The following is a 24,483-nucleotide window of genomic DNA, read 5'->3' on the forward strand; positions in this document are numbered from 1 at the left end:
AACCCACAGTGCCAGCGTGGCTGCCGCAGGCGACCAAAGTACTCTTGCTGCTGCTTGACAGCGCAGCGATCGCAGAAATGATGCCTTTCTGCGTCGCATGGCCTTTGCTGCGGCGGTTCCCCAGCAGCCATTCCTGCAAAGCACGTCAGACGGCGAGAGAATAGCTGCGTCTCTGAGGGAGCAGTTGCGAGCGTCCAGCAGCCGCAGAGAGCGGCAGCACGCCTCAGGTGCAGCAGCTCACCTCGATCGGTTTGCCAGGGCTGTACGTATCGAAGAGGAAAAACGAACTTCTCGATGTTGCCAGCAGCTGCAAATGCTGCTGCTGCGAATTGCGCTGCTGCTGGGGAAGGGTGCACAGACCGTATACCTGCCTTAACTCGTCTCCCCTGTCCACAGCCATCAAGGAGCAGAGCAATGCGCCATCCCTGAGCCGCCTTAGCTGGATCTGCAGCAGGCAGAGGAGAGAGCAAACCACGCCAGAAGGGAACGCATGCATGCGTGCATGCGTGTGCATCTATGCACCCGCGAGACTTCAGTGCTGAACGCCCCCACACCTGCTGATGCCACGAGAAACGAACACACACAAGCTGCGCTGCAGCAGAAACAATCGTGCCAAAACTACACACAACGACGAGCCATAATCGTCATCATCTCCCCTCCCCGACGAAGACGACGACCGCCTCTCAGGTGTCTTGACACTCCGCGACACCAATAAAACAGGGAGGAAGAAAGGCAGTGCCAAAGGGAGGTCAGGAAAGCAGCAAGAGCAGCGCCGAAAAACGCTGCTTCTGCAAGAAACTGAAGGAAGGTTCAATGGAAGGCGAGCAACAAAGAGCGGGGCGGGAAGGGGGGGGAAACACATATCTGAAGAAGCTTGTTGCTCACCGGATGGTCGACTGCAGCAACCGCAAAACAACACCTGTCAGCATACTCCCACTGCAATTCCTGCGAGAAGGCAACGGCTCGAATTGCTTCCCCCTCGCACACCTCCAGCCAAGGCGTCATATTGCCTGCTGTACACGGTGCTCCTTCGCGGCTCCCCTCTCCTCCTACCGTTGGTGCAAAAGCTGCATCCCCTTCAGCTTCTTGCGAGGTGCTGCCTGAGGGGGCCATACAGCAAGCAAGCGCACAGCATGCAAACCAACACACCTCACTTCGGCTTTAGCAGCGCGCAAGCAAGGCGGCTGCCTCTTTGCGCACCAACGTACAACAACAACGAAAAGTGCAACTCCAGTAACAAGGAGCAGTGCAACAAAAACACCAAGAAGCCCAACAACAACAAGTGCAACAACAACAATAACAACAAGTGCAACAACAATAACAAAAAGTGCAACAACAAGAAGAAGCGCAACAATAAAAACGAGAAGAAGTGCATCAATAACAACAAGAAGTACAATAACAACAAGAAGTACAATAACAACAACAAGTGCAACAACAATAACAAGAAGTGCAATACCAATAACAACAACAAGTGCAACAACAATAACAAGAAGTGCAACAACAATAACAACAACAAGTGCAACAACACTAAGATGAAGTGCAACAACAATAACAACAAGTGCAACAACAATAACAACAAGTGCAACAACAATAACAACAACAAGTGCAACAACAATAACAACAAGTGCAACAACAATAACAATAACAAGTGCGCACTTAGATTCTCAGGTGTCGCGTAGAAGCGCATGAGTCCTCCCTCAAATACAGAGCAGACGCCGCTGCCGTCTGGCAGCCACTCTGCCCACTGCAAAGCTCCTGCCTCTGCTGTTGCTGCTGGCAATGCTGCAAGAAGAGAAGGGGGGAGGATATCTGTAACCTCACACCCCTTCCCGGAAGCGGCAGCCTGCAAGACGAGGCTTTTTTCGAATAGCGCAAAGCAGCTGTGGCGCATGCACGAGGCTCGCAAGCCCACCTCTGCTCCACAAGGCACGTGCCATTGCAGAGCGGCTGCTGCCCCCACCATTGCAATCTCCAACTCTCTGTTTGCTGTTGCAAAACTTGCGCTGCTAGCAAGCGAGATCCCCTCTCCCACCGTTGTGTAGGTAGCAGTCGCCCCCTACCCGTGTTCACTGCTCTCTTCCTCCACAAGCATGCAGCAGCAAAAGGCAGTCCTCTCGCACTGCTGCAAGTGGACGAACAGCCCGTCCCCTCCCCGCTCCGACGCTCCACTAGACGCCCTTTCACGCCAACAAACTCCGACAAAACTCCTACACGCGTCTCGCAAGTTCTCCTCCCTCCTGCCAAGCGCCTTGGTGCCGCGTAACCAGCGTCGTGACAGCGCAACGACGTGCAGCAGCAGCAGCAGCAGCAGCACAGCCGCTGTGCGGCTAACAGTCTGTTATCGCAGGGGAACCTGCAGCGCAGGAAAGGGAGGAAGGCCGCTGTTTCTTAACTGAGGGAGGCGCAATGGATGCTGCTGCAGTAGCACCCCCTGTAGGCGCTTGCTCCGCTGCTGCGGCAAGACAGAAAGCCACTGACGCCGCCGTTTGTGCCGCAGCTGCTGCTGCACTTGCTGCCTGCAAGGCAGCAGCTGCTGCAGATTCCGCAGCAGTGGCTGCTGCTTCTGCTGCCGTTGCTGCAGTCGCTGCAGCCTGCAAAGCAGCTTCTGCAGCCTCCGCGTCGACCCCTCCGAAAAACTGCTGCCCGTCCTGCTGCTGCTGCAACAGCTGCACCTGCTGCTGCAACTGCTGCTGCTGCTGCTGTTGCTGCTCCAGCGCTGCTCCGCCGCTGCTTCCTCCTCCAGCGCCGCTCCGCTGCCGCTTCGCCCGCTGCGGAGAATTGCAGCTGCCCTCTGCCGTCTGACCTCCAGCAGCAGCCGCTGCTGCTGCTGCTGCTGCTGCTGCTGCTGCTGCTGCGGTCCCCGCGGAGGAGGGGGGGACTGCTGCCGCTGCACCGACACAGAGAGAAGCGAGCGAAACAGGAGCTGCTGCTGCTGCTGCTGCTGCGGCTGCTGCCGTTGCTGCCGAGGATGCCAGTGCCGCCTCCCCGCTGCTGCAGCGCAAGGCAGCTGCAGCGTTCTGAATTGCGTCTGCCGCTGCTGCTGCTGCTGCTGCTGCTGCTGCTCCGTCCTGCGCGCGTACTGCCGCTGCTGCAGCCTCCGCCCCCTGCGCTAAGGCCGCTGCTGCGGCGTCTCCTGCCTCTGCGGCTGCTGCTGCTGCTGCTGCTGCTGCTGCGGCTTCTTCCAACTTTGGCGCGAGCAGAAAGCCACCCTTCTCGTTCGCCACTGCCGAGCGCGTCACAGCGAGGGAATGCAGCAGCTGTAAAACTTGGGAATTGCTGCTCGAGATATCCAGCGGATTGAAGGCAGCGCTCGTCGTGCCCGCTTGTGGAGGCGGGTAACCTGCTGCTGCTGCTGCTGCTGCTGCCGCTGCTGCCTGACCCTTCGCGAGCTGCTGCTGCTGCTGGATGCCCTCTCCTACTGTTGCCAGACAGCCTTGTTGTTGAGCCTCCCGCCTCTGCACCCTCTTCGAACGCGACGCAGGAGTGGCAGTGGCAGCAGTCCCCGAGGGAGCTGCTGCTGCTCCTGCTGCTCCTGCTGCTGCTGCTGCTGCTGCTGCTGCTGCTGCTGCTCCTGGAAGCGGCGGAACTGCCCCGCCAAGCGGCAGCGCAGCGAGCAGCGCAGCAGCAGCCGCCGCAGCAGCAGCGTTTTCTCCTCCTCCGCACTGCGCGGCAGACTGCTGCTGCTGCTGCGAAGGAAGCCACCCCGCTGTCACTCCCGCAGCAGCCGCACGAGGAGGCGAAGATCCTGGAGAAGCAGCGTTGCTGCAGCAGGAAATAGCTAAACTTGATGGCAAGACGCCGTATCCCCCGAGCGAGCAGCGCTGCTGATGAGACTGCGCCTGCTGATGAGACTGCGCCTGCTGATGCTGAGACTGGTGAGACTGAGAGGGCTGCTGCCGCGCGCCGTCTCCCCCTTCTCCTAACTCGGCAGCTGCCGTTGCAGCAGCCAGCAGTCGCTGTCGTCTGGCGAGCTCCTCTCGAAGACGGCGCTCAACTCGCTTCTGATGACCACTTTTCCAGCGTTTCTTTGCACCTGCTGGCTGCCCTTTCGAAGTCGCCGACGTCGTAGCCGTCACAGAAGACGCCCCCGCAGCGGAAGCTGCACAGACAGCTGCTTGCGCTTGTGCTGCTTGAACTTGTGCTTGCGCTTGTGCTACTGATTGTTGGAGATCTAAGGGTGCGGCGTTGCTGTGATTGCTGCCAAGGGGAGCAAACGCCACACACGAGGCTCCCTTTTGCACAGCACTGGGCGAAACTGTTGTAGTTGACACTGGGGCAGCTGCTACTGCTTGTGCCGAGTGTTGCTGCTGCTGCTGCTGCTTGCTGCCGTTCGCCAGATCTAGAGAGCCTCCGTAAGCCAGCAGCAGCACGTCTGCTGCTGCGCCTGTTGAGGCAGTGGCAGTCGCAGCGGGAGAAGCGCCTGTTGCGCAAGCAGAAGGAAATCCAGACTCTGACGGTGGTTCTGAGGAATCTGCTGCTAAGGGGCACTCGACAGGCGACAGCGTCGTTGCTGCTGCTGGTGTTGTTGCTGCTGCTGGCGTTGTTGCTGCTGCTGGCGTCGTTCCTGCTGCTCCAGAGGCCCCTAAGGAAGCAACTGCGCCGCAGACTCCCGCTGCAGGAGTGGCTGTTGACTGCCCTGCTGCTGCTGCTGCTGCTGTCGCCGTCTTCTCCTGCTGCACGACCCCACACGTCGCAGCGGGGAGAGAGGGGATGAACGGCGCGTGCAGCGGCTGCCGTGCCATTAGCCGGCTGCTGCTGCTGCTGCTGCTGCTGCTGTTGCTGCTGCTGTTGCTGCTGCTTCTGAGCGCTTGCAGCGCCTCTGCCGGTGCTGTGGAAGCGCTGCTGCCTCGGAAATCGCGGCAGCCGAGCAGCAAGCCACGTTCAAAGGACGCAACTCTCGTCGGCAGCAAGGCTGCAGCTGCGGCTCGCCCTCGTGGCAGCAGCAGCTAGAGAGGCAGCTCTCAAAGGAACGTGAGCCACCACGATCAAAGGCGAGCGTTTCCTGCGTCGTACTGCTGCTGCGGGGAGACGCCTGTGGGGGTGGGGACCCTCCTTTTGCTGCGCTCAAGTTGCCTGGCAGCTTGCGGGTAGTTGAACCGCTGCGAATGCCGCTGCAGCAAGAGCACTTGATGGTGGGGGGGAAAAAAGAGTTTCGCGTTTGCAGCGTGGGCGAAAACAGCAGTCCCTGGTATGTGGGCAATAGTACTGCGAAGGGAGCTCTCTCTCGAGCGACACCCACCCCCGCGGGTATGTGTGATGGATGGCGTTGGACGGCTGCTGCGACCAGGCAAGCCTTGCGCGGAGGAACTGCCGAGAGGAAAGTCGCTAAAGGCAGTTTTTTTGTGAAAGGAGGCGAATTTGGAGGTGGAAGAGCCCAGGTGGCGCAAAGAAGACACTGCAGCTGTCGCGGCTGGTGCTGCTGCAGCGGTAGGGGGCCTCCTGTGCTGCAGTGGGGAACGAGGCTGCAGCGCACCAAGGCAGAGGGCTAGAGCTCTCTGCTTGAACAAAGGCGAAAGAAGTGGTGCTGCGAGTGGAAGAGGCAGAAAATCGGAAGGCTGAAGGCTCTTGCTGCTGCGATGCGCCTGCGGGAGCTTGCGCTGCTGCTGCTGCTGCTATGGCCATAGCGGAGGGGGCCCTTGGTGGTTTGCTGCTGCTGCCTCGGTGCAGCCGCGGCTGCTGCTGCCCCTGCTGTTGCTGCAGCAGCGGCTGTACCTGCCGCCTCCACAAACATATGCTGCCGATGGAACGTGCTGCGGTGTCATTTCGCAACTACCAAAATACCCATTTTCTTAATTTCCTCCCGAAGGGGCCCCTCGAGGGGCCCCTTTAGGGCCCCCCTACGCTAGGGGGCCCCACCCCGCCTTCTATCAGAGCGAGCGAGGGGCACAGTGCAGCTAGCGGCGCGTCGGGAAAGGGTTTCGTCCGTCGCTGCTGCGGATAACACGCCTCCTCATACTGCTGCAATTGTAGCACGGCCACACGAGAAGGCACCAATGACGCAAGAAACGCTCTCCATCTCTCCCCGACCAGGGGATTCTCCCAGGAATCCTTGCAGCTGAGAAGCCGCCGCGAATTGTGGGGTGTCAGAGCCATCACGGGGCGGCTTTTCTCGCTGAACTGAGTTGCGCATCCACACGATCCGTAGAACCGCTTCTCGTAATTCTTCCGATATTGGGAACTCGCCTTTACATGGGAGCTTCCCCCCAAAGACTGAGCTCTCTTGCCCTGTCGACGCTTCTTTGGCGTTGATGTTTTCGCGTGCTACGCGAAACAGCGGGCAGGACCGCCGCATAAAACTGTAAATCGCAGTAGAAGGGCTGATAGAACTGCTTCCTCTAGGCGGCTCTTGCGGAGCTTCATTCGCGCGTGGCTCCCTGTCTGTCACACCGAGAGTGCGCGACAGAGAAGAAAGCAAGGCAGACACACGTAGACAAAGAGCGCCTACATGAGGGCAAGCGCAGAGCGAAGTTGTGTGGAAAGGGAGGGGGGAGGGAGGCTCAGCTACATTCAAACACTGTCTGCTACACTACTCATACTCCACTGTGCAACAGTGGAGAATCAATCATTTGGTCTGAGTGTTCGCGCATTCTGCACCTTGCTGAATTATAGTTAACTCGCTAAAACAAAGCGCACATCTAGAGTCCTTGCGAGCGAAGTGCAGAGTACAACTAGCTCTGAAAATGGTGGAAGTCTTGGGAGACTGCAGCTACGCGCACCCTGGCAGTTGGTCTCCCCCGAGTCGGATGTCTTAGGAGGGCTGCTGTGGGAAGGCGCAAGTGCCTCTGGAATACACTCCCTAACTTTCCATTTTAGTTTGCATCGAGTATTTTATGGTAATTGGCTCCCGACGGATGAGACCCTTCATGAAGCGGTGCAGAAGACCTTCAAGCTCCAGCCTTCATAGGAGGACAGTTGACGCACTCTCTGAACGTCGTGATGCTAGAAGCATTGCGGAGCTGGGTGCGGCAGTGATTCGCGTACGCAGCAAGCAAGCGGCTACTGCAATTGCAACACACTTAACAGGGGCATTGGATTAACGGAGCATAAGGTCGTGTCACGTGCTGCTATAATTGAGGTTATTATGTTGCGATCATCTCAGCCACATTGCTTGTTTAAAAAGATTTGTCTCCCTAGGCAAAGGGCATGATAAGCTCTGTCCGTTGAAGATCTCCGTAGCGCGACACGTGGAAATCCAGACCCTAGCAAAACTTCATAGAAGGCTAATGAGCGTGTGTGACGTGCTGCTACCATTGAGGCTATTATGTTGCGATCATCTCAGCCACATTGCTTGTTTAATAAGATTTGTCTCCCTAGGCAAAGGGTATGGTAAGTCCGGTTGAAGATCTCCGTAGCGCGACACGTGGAAATCCAGACCCTAGCAAAACTTCATAGAAAGCCAATGAGCAGAATCAAGAAAACTCGCGTCCTCCCGTGCGACGGCCCCTTAAAATGCCGATTTAATGTGGAGAAAGGCGACTGTATAACTCGTTGCTGCACCCTCGTTGCACCCCTGCACAGCATCTACTGCAAATCCACGCAACAGTGGGTCTTGTTGCATAGCACTAACAGTTCTATGCAATTATCGAGGTTTGCGAAAAGACAAAACAGTAGGTCAATTCTCTAGTGCTCCTTAGCAAGATTTACCTAGAAAATGTTGACTCATGAGGTTGAAGTGTTCCTTCATTTTACAGCACGTGTAGTGGTTCCGAGCTGTTTCAGCACGTTGCTTAGTCCTCTAGGGTTTGACTGGAGGGAGGGACGCTCTCAGTGAAAATTTCATCGCAAAAAAGGAAATTGGCTGTCATGTGACCAAGGAGCTTGCGGGCATTGGCCGCTACCTTTGACAATGTTGTTGCCCGTAAAAGGCTGAGAGGGGTCTGTGCGGCATTGGAGAGGTCTCTTAAAGTGCATTTTGTTCATCGCCATGCGGGGGATTTACACGTCTCACGAGCCTCGCGGGTAGACACAACACCAGAGTGAGCGCAAGCACGCCAACCCGCTGCCCACCCTAGAAAAATTCAATCAGCCTATAAACCAGTGTCTATGAATTTTACAGTAAGCTCTGAAAAATCAGCAACAAAATTACTCGGCGACACGAAAATATTGAAGTAAAATTAATGCAAACAATGGCGCTTTTCGCTGCAGCCTGTCGAATCACCTCGAATAGTACGCTGTACTACATATCGTAGATACTTATTATATCAGCGTGTGTGTATGCATACTAATAGAGCACTTCCTTCTGAAACATTGATGCGGCAAACTGATTCAATGCGCATTTTCAGATATTCTAGCTTCGTTTAAAACAATATAGATGCGCCTGAGTATTGGATAAGGCGAGACTAGCGGTGGAATGCTCGTCGAATTTGGAATCAGGAGCTTCTTGCTCTTCGCCACCGTGATGACAGAAATTTGCGGGGACAGCATTGTTTGTTCAAAGTTGTGGGCGTTGAGAATCATCGGGCAAGATCGGACAAATACAGGTGAATGTAGCGGACAACCCTGTCTAGCGGAAGAGACGCATTTGCCAGCTCTTCCAGGTGTAAAATAACGTCTCGCATAGACACGGAAAGGCTCTCAATCGGGATGAAGCGAGCCGCGTGTTCTCAGGGTGCATACGTAGTTAAGTAGAAGTTCCTCTTCAAGAAACACAGAGCATACACCAGGGGGGGCTGGCACTGGAGAGATGAACGGATGCGTCCTAGCCTTATACAAGCGGTGCGAACTTGAACGGCGCATGCATGTATGAGGAAGGACCAAAATGGTGGAAAGTTGGCTCCGAGACTTCCCAATAAACCGTGCATTACACGCATTCACACGAATAAACTTACATTCATGCACGTACATACACACAAAACACATAGGACCCCATAACCAGCTTGAGCTCCGTATAGGACCCAAGCATGATGGAAAGCACGCAAGTCTTTCTCTACTCCACAGGCTCGCGTTGTTCATATAAATACCTCGCTTTGTTGCTTCATTGTCTGAGCACGTTCGGGTGTCTATACGCGCGTCTGGTGCATGTATGTCGACTGGTATTTGTTGCTTGGCTAAAAGCCCGGCCAGGCTCTTCTTTTGCGTGTGCTACTTGTCGTCGCCATCATGGATATGTTTCGGCCCTAGCGGTCTCATCCTGGGTGCCTCGTGAGGCATACAAAGCGGGGGAATGGGATGCAGCTATCGTAATAGCCAGCAAATTGAATTTTCTTCGTGGCTCCTCTTGATGGTGCATCCAAGGTACTGTGCGCTCCTCGCTACTAATGACGCCCGTTTCCTTTCTACACTCCATAAACGTATGTCCACCTAGTTGTTTGTACGACGTCCGTGTTATCGGCACCCGTACACGGGCTTATGCAGTCCCTGAGTCTGAACCTGAGGATAGCTATCTTCCTGTGTAGCTGCAAAAAGGGTGTTGCGCTCAAATATGCGTCCTCCATGTTACGCGTATCCACAAATGGGTTCGCGCATACACCTATGGAGAGATGTAGTGTAAATGTGTAAATATGGACAGAGGTGTCCATATTTTACAATGCCGGCTTACGCATGAAACACATGGCGGCACGTCTACCTATGTGTGTGTCTGCCGCTTCATATACATAGAGCAGTCCACGAAATTGAAAATGCTGCATTGATATGCACAAAAGTATGCCGATAGTCAGTGAAGGCGCCAACGAAGAACCAGCTTCATAAATAGCCGTTCCGTCTCTGGCCTCCAATGTGCAGGATTATTAGCTGCCTGCCTTTACTACCCAGCATTCCCATCATCGCGTTGCTGCTGCCACACCTGCTTGGACTGCTGCTGCTGCTTTTGCCGCTGCTTTCGCTGCTGTCGCCATGGTGTGAAAGCTTTGCAAGAAATGATTTGTTCATGCGCGGCGCGGGTGATGAGCTCCTACTGCCACATCGAACTGCTCAGTCAGACTCGTATCGCTGCAAAGCGTGCAGCTACTAGTAGTACCACTACTGTTGGCGTCGGTCTCAGCAGTATTCGGTGCTGCTGCTGTCTGATTCGTTCGCTCGACTGCTGCTGCCGCTACTGCTTTTGCTGTAACTACTGCTTTTGCTGCTACTACTGCACCTGCACCTGCACCTGCTCCTGTTGCTGCCAGGGTTACTTCCAGTGCCATATGTAGCCGAATGTGCAGCACGTGACAAAACGATCTCATCCCTGTATGTGCTGCTGTCTCGTCGAAATGCAGCCGCTGCTTCACTCTCCTAGCTGCGTGCCGTCCGTGACACCTGAAGCGGCGGGTGAGGGGTCGCTAGAAACCTCCAGCCGAAGCATTTCAGGAGGGAGAGTCGTGTTCCTTGCACTGTCCGATCCATCTTGAGATTCCCCGGAGGCAGCGCTCGCTTCTCCTGCAGGAGGCTCTACCGCCTTCGCATGCATTCGCCAGCCGCAAAGCACCGCGTCTTTACGCAGCAAAAACAGCGCCTTTTCTCCCATGGCAAAGGCCTGCAAGGCCATCCACAAACACCGCAGTGCATCGCCAACCCCTCGAGCTTTCCTTTCTGCCGCCAGCTCCTGCAGTAACACCATCTGCTGCTCCCGCCGCTGCACTGCCCCTGTGTCTGCCGACTGCTGCTGCATCTGCTGCTGCTGTTGGGAAGCGTGAGCACACACTGTCAATACAGCAGCAGCTGCGGAGGACGCGGCTGCAGTCTCCGCGAGCAGCCAGCGGCATGCATGCTGCAACGCACTGCCAAGAGTGGCGAGAGTAGCCTTTGGAGGGATCGTGGTATTGTAAGCGTTATGCCCAGGCAGATGCTGATGGGCAGCATCACCAGCAGCAAGATCAGCTGCCGGAGCTGCTGCGAGGTGTGGTTCTGCTGCAGTACTTTTAGGGTGGTCCTGGTGGAAGCGGGGAAGCTGCTGCCTACTTGCATCGAGCGCTGACTCCTCAGCAGCAAGTTGCTGCTGTAACAACCGCAGCACGTCTGCAGCCTGCAACGGCTGTCGCTGCTGCGGCTGCTGTTGTTGTTGCGAGTGCTGCTGCGGCTGCTGTTGTTGTTGCGAGTGCTGCTGCGGCTGCTGTTGTTGTTGCGAGTGCTGCTGCGGCTGCTGTTGTTGTTGCGAGTGCTGCTGCGGACCGCTATCAGCAACTTGCGCAGGCTGAAGCGGCTGCAAATCGCGAACTCCCTCTTGATGGAGCTCCTGAACGTCCGCCTGCTGCATCGTCTCCTGCTGCATCGTCTCCTGCTGTTGTTGCTCTTCTCCCGCCTGCGATTCTTCTGCCTGCTGCTCCTGCTGTCGCTGCCCTGGCTGTTGCTGCCCCTCCTCCTGCAGTGTTTGTTGTTGTTGCACATCTTCCTGCTGCTGCTTTTGCTCCTGTGGCTCCTGCTGCTGTGGCTCCTGCTGCTCCTGCTGCTCCTCTTGTCGCTGCCCTTGCTGCTTCTGCTGCAGCTGCTGTGAGCTCCCCCCTCTGGCCGCTACTTCATCCTGCTTGCCAGCACTTTTGGGGTCGATTGGCAGAGCTGCTTCCTGCTCGATTGCCTCTTGCAACTTCGATTTCGGCTCCTCCTCCTGTGCTGCAGTTATGCGGCCTTTCAGCCTTACACGCAGCTGCTGCAGTAAAGCAGCTTCTGTGGCCCCCAAACATCGCACACGCGAGGAAGCAGTGCACACAGCTATCGCCACAAGTCGCTAGATGGTTACAACACCTACAGCAGCAGTGATGTTGCAGCAGCAACATACTCCGCGGCAGTATTTATGTTGTAAGAACAACAAAATTAGCAGCAGTACTTATGCTGCAAGAACAACAAAATTAGCAGCAGTATTTATGTTGCAAGAACCACGAAATGAGCAGCAGTACTTATGCTGCAAGAACCACGAAATCAGCAGCAGTATTTGTGTTGCAAGAACCACGAAATGAGCAGCAGTATTTATGTTGCAAGAACCACGAAATGAGCAGCAGTATTTATGTTGCAAGAACCACGAAATGAGCAGCAGTATTTATGTTGCAAGAACAACAAAATCAGCAGCAGTATTTATGCTGCAAGAACAACAAAATTAGCAGCAGTATTTATGTCGCAAGAACAACAAAATCAGCAGCAGCGGCAGCACACCTCCATTGGCAAGACCGCTGTTCGTTGCATACTGCAGCAGCAGGTCGTCTAGCATAAGAAGCTGCTGCAAGCGAGTTTGGTGGGAAGCTTCAGGTGTCTCCTCGCGAGCAGATGCTCTCTGCTGCTGAGGCGTGTTGAGGCTTGCCGCAGCCGCTGCAGCCGCAACATCGCTGCCGCTTGCGCTGCCCCAAGCACCTAGCCTGTAGCGTCACACACACACACACACACACACACACACACACACACACACACACAGCCAAGCAGCAGCATCTCTCTCTCCTCCTTCCGTCTCTAGCAGTGTGCAACCCGTGGAAGAAGCGCAGACAAAGGCGAGCCGCAAGGCGTTCTTGTGCTGCTAGCGTTGCTGCCTGCGGTGTTGCTGCCCTTCCTTCTCCGCTTGTTGCCAACTTACCAACGCAACTGCAGAACGGATTTGAATACTTGCCACAGCAGTTGCTTTGCATAGTCCTGCAATTCAGGATCTTTTAGCACCTGCAGCAGCAAACGGCACATGCATGAACACGACGCCTCCTGAGATAACGCGTGAACGCTAGGCTTCCGGGTTGGCACTTGATTGGAGGCTTTCATTTGGAAAAAGACACGCGTCGAGAGACAGCAGCAGCAGCGCATGCACACTACCTGCATGACGAGATCTTTTGACAAGGTGCTGGTGGCTTCCATTTGCAAGACGTCCCATGCAGATCGCGCGAGCTGAGACAAGACAGCATGCTGGCCTCAAAACGCACATGGTCTTCACCTCGTCAAAACCAGAGACGGAGGGTTGTTGTTGGAGGCAGCACACGAGACTCCTTGCGAGAGGAGCAAAGGGGGGAAGAGAGGGAGGAAAGGGAAGAATGTGAAAAGGCTGATGCTGCAAGCATTCGGCTGCGGGGATTTCGCGCTTTGCAGCGAGGAGGACAGACACTTGCCAGCTTGCGCGACAGCTGGCAAGTGCTCCACCCTTTTCCCCACACCCGCTAATGCGACATCCAGCGAAATACAGAAGTGCACAGCAGCACTCTTGAGGTTGGACTTCTCAGAAAATGAGCAGAAGCATGAACGGCAACCTGTTCTACACGGCGGCAGCACACGAAACTCCTGGCGAGAGGAGGAAAGAAAGAGAGAGATAGACAGAGAGAGAGATAGACAGAGAGAGAGATATAGACAGAGATAGATAGACAGAGAGAGAGATATATAGACAGAGAGAGAGATAGACAGAGAGATAGATAGACAGAGAGATAGACAGAGAGAGAAATAGAGAGAGACATAGACAGGGAGATAGATAGACAGAGAGATAGAGAGAGACAGAGAGAGAGATAGACAGAAAGAGAGATAGACAGAGAGAGAGATAGACAGAGAGAGATATATAGACAGAGAGAGAGATAGACAGAGAGAGAGATAGACGGAAAGAGAGATAGACAGAGAGATAGACAGAGAGAGATAGACAGAGAGAGATAGACAGAGAGAAATAGACAGAGAGATATAGACAGATAGAAAGATATAGACACAGAGAGAGAGATAGACAGAGAGAGAGAGATAGACAGAGAGAGAGAGACATACAGATACAGACAGACAGACATACAGACACAGAGAGACAGAGTGAGGGGTTACGACAAAGAGACTGAGGCGAACTTACGGCAAGGCAGAAAGCGTCGTACACCCAGGAACTGTTGAATATTTCGTTCACTCTGCAGGTAGCCGCAAGCAAGAAGTCCCCTTAGAGGCAATTGGAGAACTTTGCGTCCTGACACGAAAGGCTTTCCCCCAGAGCCAGCAGCATCCTCGCGCGTATGCCTCCTGTTCTCTTGAAGCAACAGCAAGCTTGCACATCGCTAGGTGTGAAGGAAACACAAAACAGCTTACACAAAGCTGCGAGCCGCAGCAGCGACATCAGGACGACTCAAGATCTCTGCCACCCACCAACCAGCGGAGTCTTTTGCTGCTGGCCTGTGTAGAATGACATGTCCAAAGAAATAGTCGCCAACACGCATGCAAAAAACGATGCATGCAAAACATACACACAAAACACACAAATAACACAAAACACACAAAACACACAAATAACACAAAACACCCAAATAACGCAAAACACACAAAACACACAAATCACGCAAAACACACAAAACACACAAATCACACAAAACGCATAAAACGCATTAAACACACAAAACGCATAAAACACACAAAACGCATAAAACACACAAAACACACAAAACACACAAATCACACAAATCACACAAAACACACAAAACACACAAAACATACACTTTAGGCTATGAGTATTCAATAGAATCCACAATTTTGGCACTGCGGCGCCTACGCAAGGGAGGCCTCCTGTCCGTTAACCCTCTGTGGTAACATGACGTGAAGGGCGAATTAGAGACGGAAGGGCAAGAAGCTGCAGGGAAGTCTAAGAAGGGAGTTCTACACGCCTCTTTGAGTGCTCGTTGCGGCCTTAAGAGCAGATGCCACAGCAGCGACAGAAACAGCAGCAACAGAGGAGAAGCCTCACAGGTAGATAGCGTAGACAAGGAGGTCAGAAATGCTCTTTTGAGCAGCCGGGTTGGTTGAAAGGTAGCTACAGGCACACGCGGCAGGCAAAAAACAGCAACGGCAACTGCAGAGTCAAAGACGCCACAGAGATAAACACGCCCTCATTCAACAGTGTAGAGAGGGGCGAATGCTGCACAAGAGAGCAGGCTGCCTAGAGGCACCCAGTAAAAGGCAAATCATGGGGAGAATGTGGTGGAGAGGAAGCAAATAGCGGAAGATGACAGGCAGCACAGAAAGAGCAGCGAAGGCAAACAACGGAAGAAGCGCAGAAAGCCTCTTGTCCAAGAGCTAGACAAAAAAGCTGATGGGAAGCTATCCGGAGGCGACATCGAAGCAGACAAGACGAATAAGCAAGAAGAGACGCATACTCCAGAAGCTGCATGGCTAAGGCGTAGAGGGACTTATGCAACGCCTCTGTCTGCAACAAGCCTCCAAGAGCAACAGCAAGTGACTCTCTGTTGTCTTCCAGGAACGTCAGCAGCCAACGCCCTGCTTGTTGTTGTAGCTGCGAAGAAAAAAAACTCAAAAAAAGGCAGACACGCCGTAGAAAGGAGGCTTGCGGCCCACAGAAAAGCAATGTACCGAGTGTACATACACCTCAGCGTCTGCAGAGGCAGCAGACGCAGGCCACGAGGAGGGCGAAAGCCACTACGATCACGAAAAAAAAAACGCAACTGCTGCCGCTGCACAGGCAGCGGCAGGCTCCGCTTCTGCGTGTCTTGCTGCTTGCACTAAAATGCATGTCTCTATATTTGCATGTACATTCTTGTCTGCAAGGATGTCGTCAAGGAGCTGCTTTGAAAACTCGGCAGCTGCAAAGGTCAGTAGAACCACACACATATACACATCCACATACGCATCCATATGCACACACAAATACACACCCATATACACACATCCATATACACACATCCATATACACACATCCATATACACACATCCATATACACACATCCATATACACATCCATATACACATACAGATACACACCACAGCGGTCAAAGCCCTAACAGCCTGACTTTGTGGAAACATGCAGCAACATGTGCATCACCACTAAAAAAAATAAAGACAGCAGCAGCCGTACCAAGGTCGAAGGTTCAACAAAGTTGTAGCCGAAGGAACAACGAGGGTTACACCCACACCACAGAGACAGTCCGCGAAGTGGGGGCACATCAGAAGCCTCTAAAGAGACAACTGAATACAGCCTTACCGGTGAATTGCAGCTGTTGGCTCTTCATGCCTTCCTTCAGAACCTCAGCCCCCTCAAGGCCTACACGGCGTCTAACAGTTTCCCACCGACCAATCAACAGTATGAGCACTACGCCTGCTGCAGAGATAGCCGCACATCAACAGAGCATATCAGTGCAATCACGAGCAGGGAAGGGGGGGCGGGGAGCAATCCGACGGCAACAGCAGCAGCAGCAGCGACATCGCAAGCTGCATGCAATACTAGAAGGCACTAAACAAAGCGGATGCACTAAATCCTTCAGCCGGAAGCGAAACGCACAAGTAACCCCCTAGCCCCCTCACTGCGCATGCACTACCAGGATTATAATACCAGCTAGTCAGTGGACTTTGCTTTCTGCCGTTTTATTGCTACATACACGACCAGCCTCAACGAGAGCAGCAGAGCAGCAGCCGCTGCGAAGGAGCTACCTGCGCCTCCTAGCAGCAGCACAAGCGGCTTCTTTCGGTTGTTGGGAATGCCTTGCTGAATTGCTGCTGCACGCTGCAGCACATGCGTCAGCTCGTGGTGCAGCTGCTGCAGCTGCCTCCAAGCCACAGCAGCTGCATGGGGTGCTGCTTCAGCTGATACTGCCGAAGGAAACACTGCCTGCGTCTCGTGATTTCCATAAGATGCACACTGCTCCCCACCCACAGAGCTTCCATGCGCAGCTTTTGCTGCTGCTGCTGTATCTGCTGCTGCTTCTGCTGCTGCATCTGCTGCTGCTGCTGTATCTGCTGCTGCTGCTTCTTGCGCGCCAGGGGCTGCTGCAGCAGATCGCCTTGGACGCGGCAGAACGGCCGCCAGCGCATTTAGCCAACGGTGTCTTCTGCTGCTGTTTGGGGTGTATGCGCATGAAGTGCTCTTATCTGGCTGTCCTACGGAGCGCTGAACAGCACATGCAGCAGCATCAGGTTCTATAGGCAGAGAAACACTTGCAGCAGGAGCAGATTTGCAGCCTGCAGAGTTGACGCTCTCCGCTGGTATTTCCTGAAGAGGATTTGAGGGGGTAGACTGCTGCGAAGGAGGCTGCAGCTCTTGCTGATTCTGCAGCTCATGGCCACCACTCCATCGAAAGAGAGAAACGCTGCGTGTATGTTTTAAGGCTGCTGCAGCGATGCGCATGGTTGGCACTCCTGTAGCTGCCAATGCAGCGGGTGGAGCAGCAAATGGCTGCTGCTGCTGCTGCTGCAGGATCGGCCCCCCAACAGCAAGTCGTCTCCTCATAGCACAGATTGTGCTGGCAACTCGAAGTGCTGGCTGCTGCAGCCGCTGCTGTTGTTCTTGTTGTTGCTGCTGCTGATTGGGCTGTCTGCTGCTACGAGCAGCGGCCAAGGCGGAAGACTCGTGGGGTTGCTGCCTCATAGAGGTCGCAGATGCGAGTGTTGTACCGCCTCGAGTTGCTGCTCTGCATGATGTCACCAGCCGACTCATCGTTGAGCTTCCAGTTACTGCTGCCGCGGGGGCAGCAATTGCAGATGAGCGCCGCATGGAGGATTGGATAGGGGGAAGCCACGGGAGGGACTGGCTCGACAGTTGGGTAGCGGCGGCAGCTGCCGCTGCTACTGAAATTCTGCTGCGCTGCTGCTCTTGCTGGTCGTCTACAAGAGCATGATGAAGACTTCCTGCTGCTGCGCATTCGTGAGGAAATTACATCCCCCACCCACGCCTGCTCGCCTCGTTCGGCTCGAGGCACAGGTGTACCAGTGCCTATATGCGCGAGAGCTTCTGCAGCTACGACCGCCGCACAGAACTCTTCATCACATTAACGCACTCATACCTACAAAGTAACACATTAACGGAAGGAACCGCATCTTGCTGCTGGTCTAGTCGCTGTGGGGAGGCAGCACCCCCCGGAGGCGCGAGCTGCAGCCGATGGTGCCGCTGCTGGATGTCCATACACTGCGCTGCGTCGTGTCGTTGCAGCGGCAGCATCGGCTGCAGCAACAACACATGCTAGGAACACCCTTGTGCCGTAACAACTTCCGCGAATTCTCTTTTAGAATTCACTTGTCTGTGCTTCCACAAACCCCCCACCGCCGCTTTGTTAGCGCAGCAGCTTCCACAGAGTGAGCACTACCTGGCACAGGGCCGAGCGCTTGCTGCCAGGGAGGCGAACACTGCATCGTCTTTCTGCGTCTGTCCACAGTGCTAGGACCTGCAGCGGCTGTGCCTGCCGTCGTTTTTTGATGCGTGTTCTTCGTAACTCCTCAAGCACCGAGCGTGACTGTGCAGACACCGCACCAGGCGCCTCTCTCTGCAACACCCCCGGCAACGACTCCGAGCGTGGAATGTCTGGCATCGGCTGCAAGGGGACCCCCTACACACCAGCAGCATCTGCAGCTCCTCAGCAGTGCCACAGGCAGCAAAGCTGTCTTCGCAGACGAAGCGCAGCGGCAGTCGTGCGAGAGGCGTCTTCGGCAGGAGGCAACTTGCCTCCCTCTCCTTCCGTAGACCATCAGAGACATTGGCGGCTCCCAACGCCGTTCCCCCTTGCGATCTGCGCATGCAGAAGCAGCACATGCAGCACATGCAGCACATCGCATGCAGCAGGAGCACAGCGCATGCCACCCGCATCGAGCGGCCGCTTTGCACTTCAGTAGGAATCACGCGCCCACGATACGCAACAATTTGAGATCCTCTGCCTCCTTCTCCCCCCCCTCCTGGCCTCATTGCACTGTCTGTCTGCCTGCCTGCCTGCACTGGCAGCTGCCACTGCTGTTGTAGCGGCAAGCAGTGGCGACAGCAGCAGCAACAGCAGCCTTTGCAAATGGAGCCCAGATCCTCTCATGCCCGCTATCCCTGCGCAGCAGCACCGCCGACGTTTTTGACAGACACGGAGGACGAAGTGTGCTGCAGAAGCAGACGAAGCGTCTCTACAGCTGCAGCATCTCCAGGCAGTCTCCGCTTCTGGCATCGATTTGCTGCGCTGTGGAAGTCTCCGCTTCACCTCCACAGCGAGGATTTATGTGGCAGCAGCGGCCCAGCAGCAGCAGCTGCTGCTGCTGCTGGCGAAGGGGCCTTATCCAGCAGACACTCCAGCACCCCACAGCGTGCACTCAGCAGCAGCAGCAGCGAGGAGGAGGACTGTAAACCTTGTTACCACAGCGCTTCAAAGCAGCTTCGCCTCAGGGGCAGACGCGACAACGAATCCTTGCGCACCCACAGAGGGGTCCTTAGAAGTCAAAGCAGCAGCATCAGGAGCAGGAGCAGCAGCAGAGGATGTCGTAAGGGGTCGTTTAGACGGCTACTGCATAAGTTCGCATGGCGACGTGGCGTCTTGCTGGCAGCGGCAAGAGCAGCGTTAGCCGGCAGCGGCAGCAGAAGGGGAGGTCAAAGCGAAAAGCGATCGCAGTATTTCAAAGGGCGGCGCAGCAGCAGCGCTGCAGAGTTGCCCATTTCCTCCGCCTGGCTCAGCTTTGGCAGCAGCAGCAGCCGCAGCAGCAGCAGCAACTGCAGCAGCAGCAGCCGCAGCAGCAGTAGCTGCTGCACTAGCATCGGCAGCAGCTGCTGCAGCAGCGTGTGTGGCGTTGCCAAGGAGCTTGACGGCAGCACAAGTTGCTCCTCGAGAGCGGCTGCAACTAGTGGACAGCAGCAAGAGCACCAGCTGCAGCGATCCCCTCATCAGTCGTGGCATCTGTGCTCTCTGCTGCGAGGCTTCTACCCAGCAGCGGGAGTGCTTCGAAGTAGCGTGTCTTGTCGCGCTGGTTCTGAGTCACCAAGAGCACCAGGAACGGAGAGCAGGGGCAGAAACTCCGCCTCCGGTGCGAGGTGTATGATGAACTCGTTGTCGGAAAAAAGGCCTCAAGAGGCGGAGGCAGGCGCAGCAAGCCGTGTCGTGGGCTGCGATGAAACAACAACAACAACCCCCCCCCCCCTCCCCTTCGTGCCGCTGAATTCTGCATGTAAGGAGACGTTCGTGTGGGCGCAGCAGAGGCGGCCAGCGAGGCGGTGTGGCGCTGTGAAAGCCGCCACAGCAGTTGCGACAGCAGTTGCGACAGCAGTAGCGACAGCAGTAGCAGCCGCCATCCCAGCACTCGCCAGGAGGCTACCTCCGCATCTATGGGGTTTGCTGTGTTTTGGAATTCTCACAGCGCTAGCACCTGTGGTACTGCTCAAGTCGCTCTCCGGATGTTTGTGTCTCGCGTTGGTGGCATGCATTTGCTGCTTCGTGGTTTCGTTGGGGCAGCAGCAGCTCGAGCTGCTGCAGCAGGAGGGGTTGCGGAGGTGGGTGCCTCCATCCTGGAGGGTGTTCTTGGAAGAGCGACGGCTGCTCGATGGCGTTCGGGAGGCACTTATGTCTGGCGCAGCCTCGTTTTACCTTTCTCGAATACTCTGTCTCTCTCTAGGCGAGCCGACCGAGGAGGAGGCTCTTGCCCTCCTGGAAGGCATGAATCCTTCGGTGTATGCTGTGCTCGCGCAAAGAGGACCCCTCAAGGCACTCCCTCCGGCAGTGCGAGAGGTCTACTATGGCGGCAGTCAGAGACAGCTGCTGCAGCGCGAGTCGCGGATCGCTGCGCAAAGTCGGCACCAACAAAGTCAGACAGCGGCGGAACAAGACGGGCTGCTGTTACCTCTGGAGCCTCATGCTCCTCTCGAAGAAATGTCGACTGCGTCGGTTTCCTTTTCTGCAACTGATCCTCCCTGGGCACGCCTGGCCGTCCCCACGCCGCCTTCGCCTGCTGCGGCGGCAGCGGCAGCAGCAACAGTTGCCTTCTACGAGCAGGAGAGAGACAGAACGGAGGTCGAGAGGAAAACAGCCGCCATTGTTACCTCCGTCAGTCGTAGGGTTGGTAAGGCCTGCCGCTATTCTTGACGGAAGAAACAGCCGCCCGCGCTGCTCAGCTTTCCTATTCGTCGCAATGAGACTATGTGCTGTCGCACGTCGCAAGGAGTTCAAATCAGCGTTTTGTGTGTGTGTGTGTGTGTGTGTGTGTGTGTGTGTGTGTGTGTGTGTGTGTGTGTGTGTGTGTGTGTGTGCTTTTTTTGCGCTGAACGCTGCCACAGGATCTCGTAAACTTTTGTATCCTGCGGCGATGCCCTTAGTGCTGCACATGCTTCTGGCACGCTTTTTGTTCGGCAGCAAAATGGATGACTGCATGCGATCGCTCAAAAAGGTCGCCGAGGGAGCAGTGGCCACGGGCTTTGTTGCCAGCGTCTTGGTGTGCCTCGTTTCGCCTGTACGTAGTTCACCGCTGCCGCTGTTGCTGCTTGCAAATGCATCTCTGTTTGTGTCGTCGATCCTCATGCAAGTGGCTTCCTTGATAGAGGGATGGCCTCCCCGTACGGCCCCGATGTACGCCTTCTCTTGCTGCCATGCTTTTCTCAGAACCGCCGCCGTCGCGCTGGCCGTTTCTATGCGATCCCCGCTGTCTTGCTGCTGGTCCTGGTGTACATACACCTTCTGCAACCAGAAACGACGACGCGGCTACAGCGTCTGATTTCTCTGCTAGTGGTGCAGAAGAAGCCGCAGCCGCCGGTGTTAACAGGCAGCAGCAGCAGCAACAGCGACAACGGCTCCAGGCCAGATCGGAGGCACTTGGCGCTTCGGGGATCACTAGAGAGTAATAATCGGCGTGCTGTTGTTGCGGCTCCTTCCGGTGGCATCCGCCAAACAGATCCTCATTTGAGGGCGTGCGTCGAGTTGCTGCGTCTGTTTCTTCGGCGGCACTTTGTGCCGCGCATTGCTTCTACGGAGTAAGCGCTGTGCACTTCAGCCTTGGTAGTAGGAAGCAAGTCCGTTGGAGTTGCCGCAAAAACCTTTTGCGCGAAAGCCCGAGCGATCGAGCAGGGTTCCGCTTGAAAGCAGCTGCAGCGAGGGGTATTCAGATCGTAGAGCAACAGACGGTACTGCCAAGTCGGCATCCGTTTGGCAGTAAAATCATGCCGCGTAAGACTTGATGCTTGTCGCCCTCGTAGGGTATAGGATTTAGGGTTCGCTTTGCTGGCCGACATGTCGCAACGCAATATTTACATGGCTCTTTGAAAAGCGTTTGAATGCGTGCATTTGAAATTGCGAAACTACACTATATATGGCACTCGCGGACCACAATTTGACGGCCCAGTGCAGCCAACTGAGTCTAGCGAGGAGTTGCACGCAGTTTCCACTCACATGGATCAGCTGCCTCTGCGACTGTCGTGCTGGGGAAGCAGCTGGACGGGCTCTCGTGTCTCTCTAGAACCCTTGGCGGAGAGGTATTACCTGCTTCTTTTTTTGGCAAATAGCCCTCAGTGGGCAGCGGGGACTGCGCGTGCATGATGGCGCAGCCCGCATCACTTTCCGGCAACAAGGCGTGGGGGAGCGGGGGCTAGGTGTATGTACACTCTGGTGTCTTAGCACGTGTCGCCGAGGCAGCCTCATTTTGCACTAGTCGCCTTGGGCCGATGCATGGGGGTTCTCTCACCGACATGCCGCATGAACGGGATTCGCGTCTTTTGTTCAGATCTTGCACATAATGCGTTTTTGCTCGAAAGCATCACTGTAATGTGCATGTACACGCATCCAGAATCACAGGGGTATACTCTGCAGCCGCTGTTTTCGTTCGCAAAACGCCGGCGAATGCGTCCACCGTTCGTAGAGCTACAGGAAAACTGCAGGATGTCTGAGAGCATGTATCTGCTATCCATGTCATGATGTTTGTCTAGAGGCTTTAATCGGTTTAGGCTGTGCCTTGCATAAAACTCCTTTGCATGGCTTCTTGGATAGAAAGCACCCGTTCATGCAGTGTAGCACCAGCTGCCATGAAACGGGAGGAGCAACCGAGTACCGCCACGCGTGCCACTGTGTCAGGTCCTGTGGCTCTCTCCCTTCATTTCTTAGCGCAAAGTAGAAGAAATGCACATTCCAAGATGTATTTTGCAAGGGCTTGAAAATTGAAATCGATCTGCCGTCCACCAAAGTGACCTGGGAAGCCCTTCGCCACTGGCCAACCCGCGCATACCACACGGATCGGGGGTGGGGCCCCCAATATGTTTGAGCTTCAAACCAAAGTATCCCCGAATATTCCATAGTGTATGCTTTCCAAGCCACCCTAGGAGCTGCTGATCCAGTGCCCTTTGTTAGCAGCTATGCCATATCCAATACGCCCTCCTCCCCAAGTCCAGCGGTAGCAAGTCTCTGCCGCCCCCCCTCGGACGGTCCTCTTGATGAAACCCACGCGGCGATGGCACTCGACAAGGCGCAGTCCTCCCCTCGTGCGCCGACACTGCACGGCAAACAGCAACAACAACAGCAACAACAACGACAGCAGCAGCAACAAGTTGGGGGCCCCACCATCCCGGAGCCGCTCAAGTCCCTAATCGAGCGGGAGAGTCGCCCTGGCTGTTTCTGGGTGCGCCGGATATTCTGTAATGCGAATAAGGTCATTGCCTCTACGGTGTACAGACACCTCGAATCCTCGACGTAGGGCCATTACAAGAAAACCCTCAGCCCCATCATGAGAAATGCCTCTCTTTTTCTCTACAGGGCCGCCTGACAGTAAATCGTAAGCTTCCGGATGATGCCTTCGTCTCCTCGAATGATGGGCTTCCTGATGTCATCATCAAAGGTATGGCTCAGCGGTTCCTACGTCTGCTGGTGGCGCGATGAATAACTAGCGGTCCTGCGGCTGCCCTTCTTCTCGTTGAATTCAACAGCGAGTTTGCGTGTTTCTTGCAGGCCGAAACAACCGCGGACGTGCAATACACGGGGAACTCGTGCAAATCGAGGCGAGGCTGAGCTGCATGCCCCTGCCGTATCCCCTCAAGGCGTGCTTCCTTTCGAACAGCTGCGGCAGAGACTTCCGCTGGCTCCGGCAATACTTCACACTGCTCACACTGTATCAGCAGCGTAGAAAACGAACCTTGCTGGTCGATGTTGAGCAGTTTCAAAAGACGCAAGACAAGATAACCCGCTGCGTTCTGTCTCGGTGCTGCCCCTTCCTGCTGCTACTGCAGGTGCTCCCAGAGGATCAGTGGCTTTCTCTAGAATCCTGTGCAGACGCTTCTACTGGCCTCCTGTCGGACGAGGAAGATGACGCCACCAAACCTGGTAAGCGGCAGGCTGCTGCTCACCAGCTGCTGTTGCTGCGAGGGGCGTTGGGGTGTCTCTCTGCGCACAAAGATGCGCTAATCACGGGGAGTCGCTGCTACCGAAGATGGCGCTGAGAGACGGGCTGTCTGCAGTCGTGACGGCAGCCGCCACTGCTTTTAGAGGCACTGCTGCGGCATCTAGTCTTAGAGAGATCTGTCTGCACGCCCCTCGAATCGTCTTCCCTGCTGCTGCTGTATCTCCCACTGCAGGCATTACACGGAGGCGCACTGGCCGTGTGGTGGCAGTCGCAGCGGAGTATCTGTCACCAAAGGACAAGGCACTGCTGTTGCTGGCATTGAGGCAAGGTGCAGCAGCAAGCCCTGATGCACAGACGCAGGAGAAGAAAGAAGACCAACAACAGCAACAGCAGCAGCAGCAGATGATTCAGCAGCAAGAAGAGCGCCTTGTCGAAAAAATGGGAAGCCTCAGAGCTCACAGACAATTTGTTTGTCGCCTTCGGAGGAACACGGGGGCAAGCTGCCACGCCTAATGTTGCTGTTTCGCTTCCTCCTTGCTAGCCATTCGTGCTCCAGCTTGTACTGCTCTCGCTGAGTGGCAGAAAAACGAGGCT

At 55.3% G+C, this 24,483-nt stretch overlaps 2 protein-coding genes across 2 annotated transcripts; one reads left to right on the forward strand and one right to left on the reverse strand.

Moving 5' to 3' along the window:
- Window positions 1-2,327: 2,327 nt before the first annotated feature.
- LOC113147619 (polyglutamine-repeat protein pqn-41-like) lies at window positions 2,328-4,742 on the reverse strand. Its single transcript, XM_026338743.1, has 2 exons — window positions 2,880-4,742; window positions 2,328-2,798 (listed from the first exon to the last, which is right to left on the reverse strand). The coding sequence occupies exons 1-2, from the start codon at window positions 4,740-4,742 to the stop codon at window positions 2,328-2,330; spliced, it is 2,334 nt and encodes a 777-aa protein (XP_026194528.1).
- Window positions 4,743-12,789: 8,047 nt separating this feature from the next.
- On the forward strand, window positions 12,790-21,542 carry LOC113147620. The gene is made up of 11 exons (XM_026338744.1): window positions 12,790-12,936; window positions 14,434-14,598; window positions 14,905-15,148; window positions 15,219-15,374; window positions 15,599-15,980; window positions 19,025-19,144; window positions 19,532-19,746; window positions 19,849-20,634; window positions 20,834-20,958; window positions 21,030-21,293; window positions 21,405-21,542. Exons 1-11 carry the CDS (start codon window positions 12,790-12,792, stop codon window positions 21,540-21,542), a joined length of 2,742 nt encoding a protein of 913 aa, XP_026194529.1.
- Window positions 21,543-24,483: the final 2,941 nt, after the last annotated feature.

Source organism: Cyclospora cayetanensis, unplaced genomic scaffold (assembly GCF_002999335.1).
Source record: "Cyclospora cayetanensis isolate NF1_C8 unplaced genomic scaffold, CcayRef3 CcayRef3_contig_3, whole genome shotgun sequence".
NCBI classification, from domain to species: Eukaryota; Apicomplexa; class Conoidasida; order Eucoccidiorida; family Eimeriidae; genus Cyclospora; species Cyclospora cayetanensis.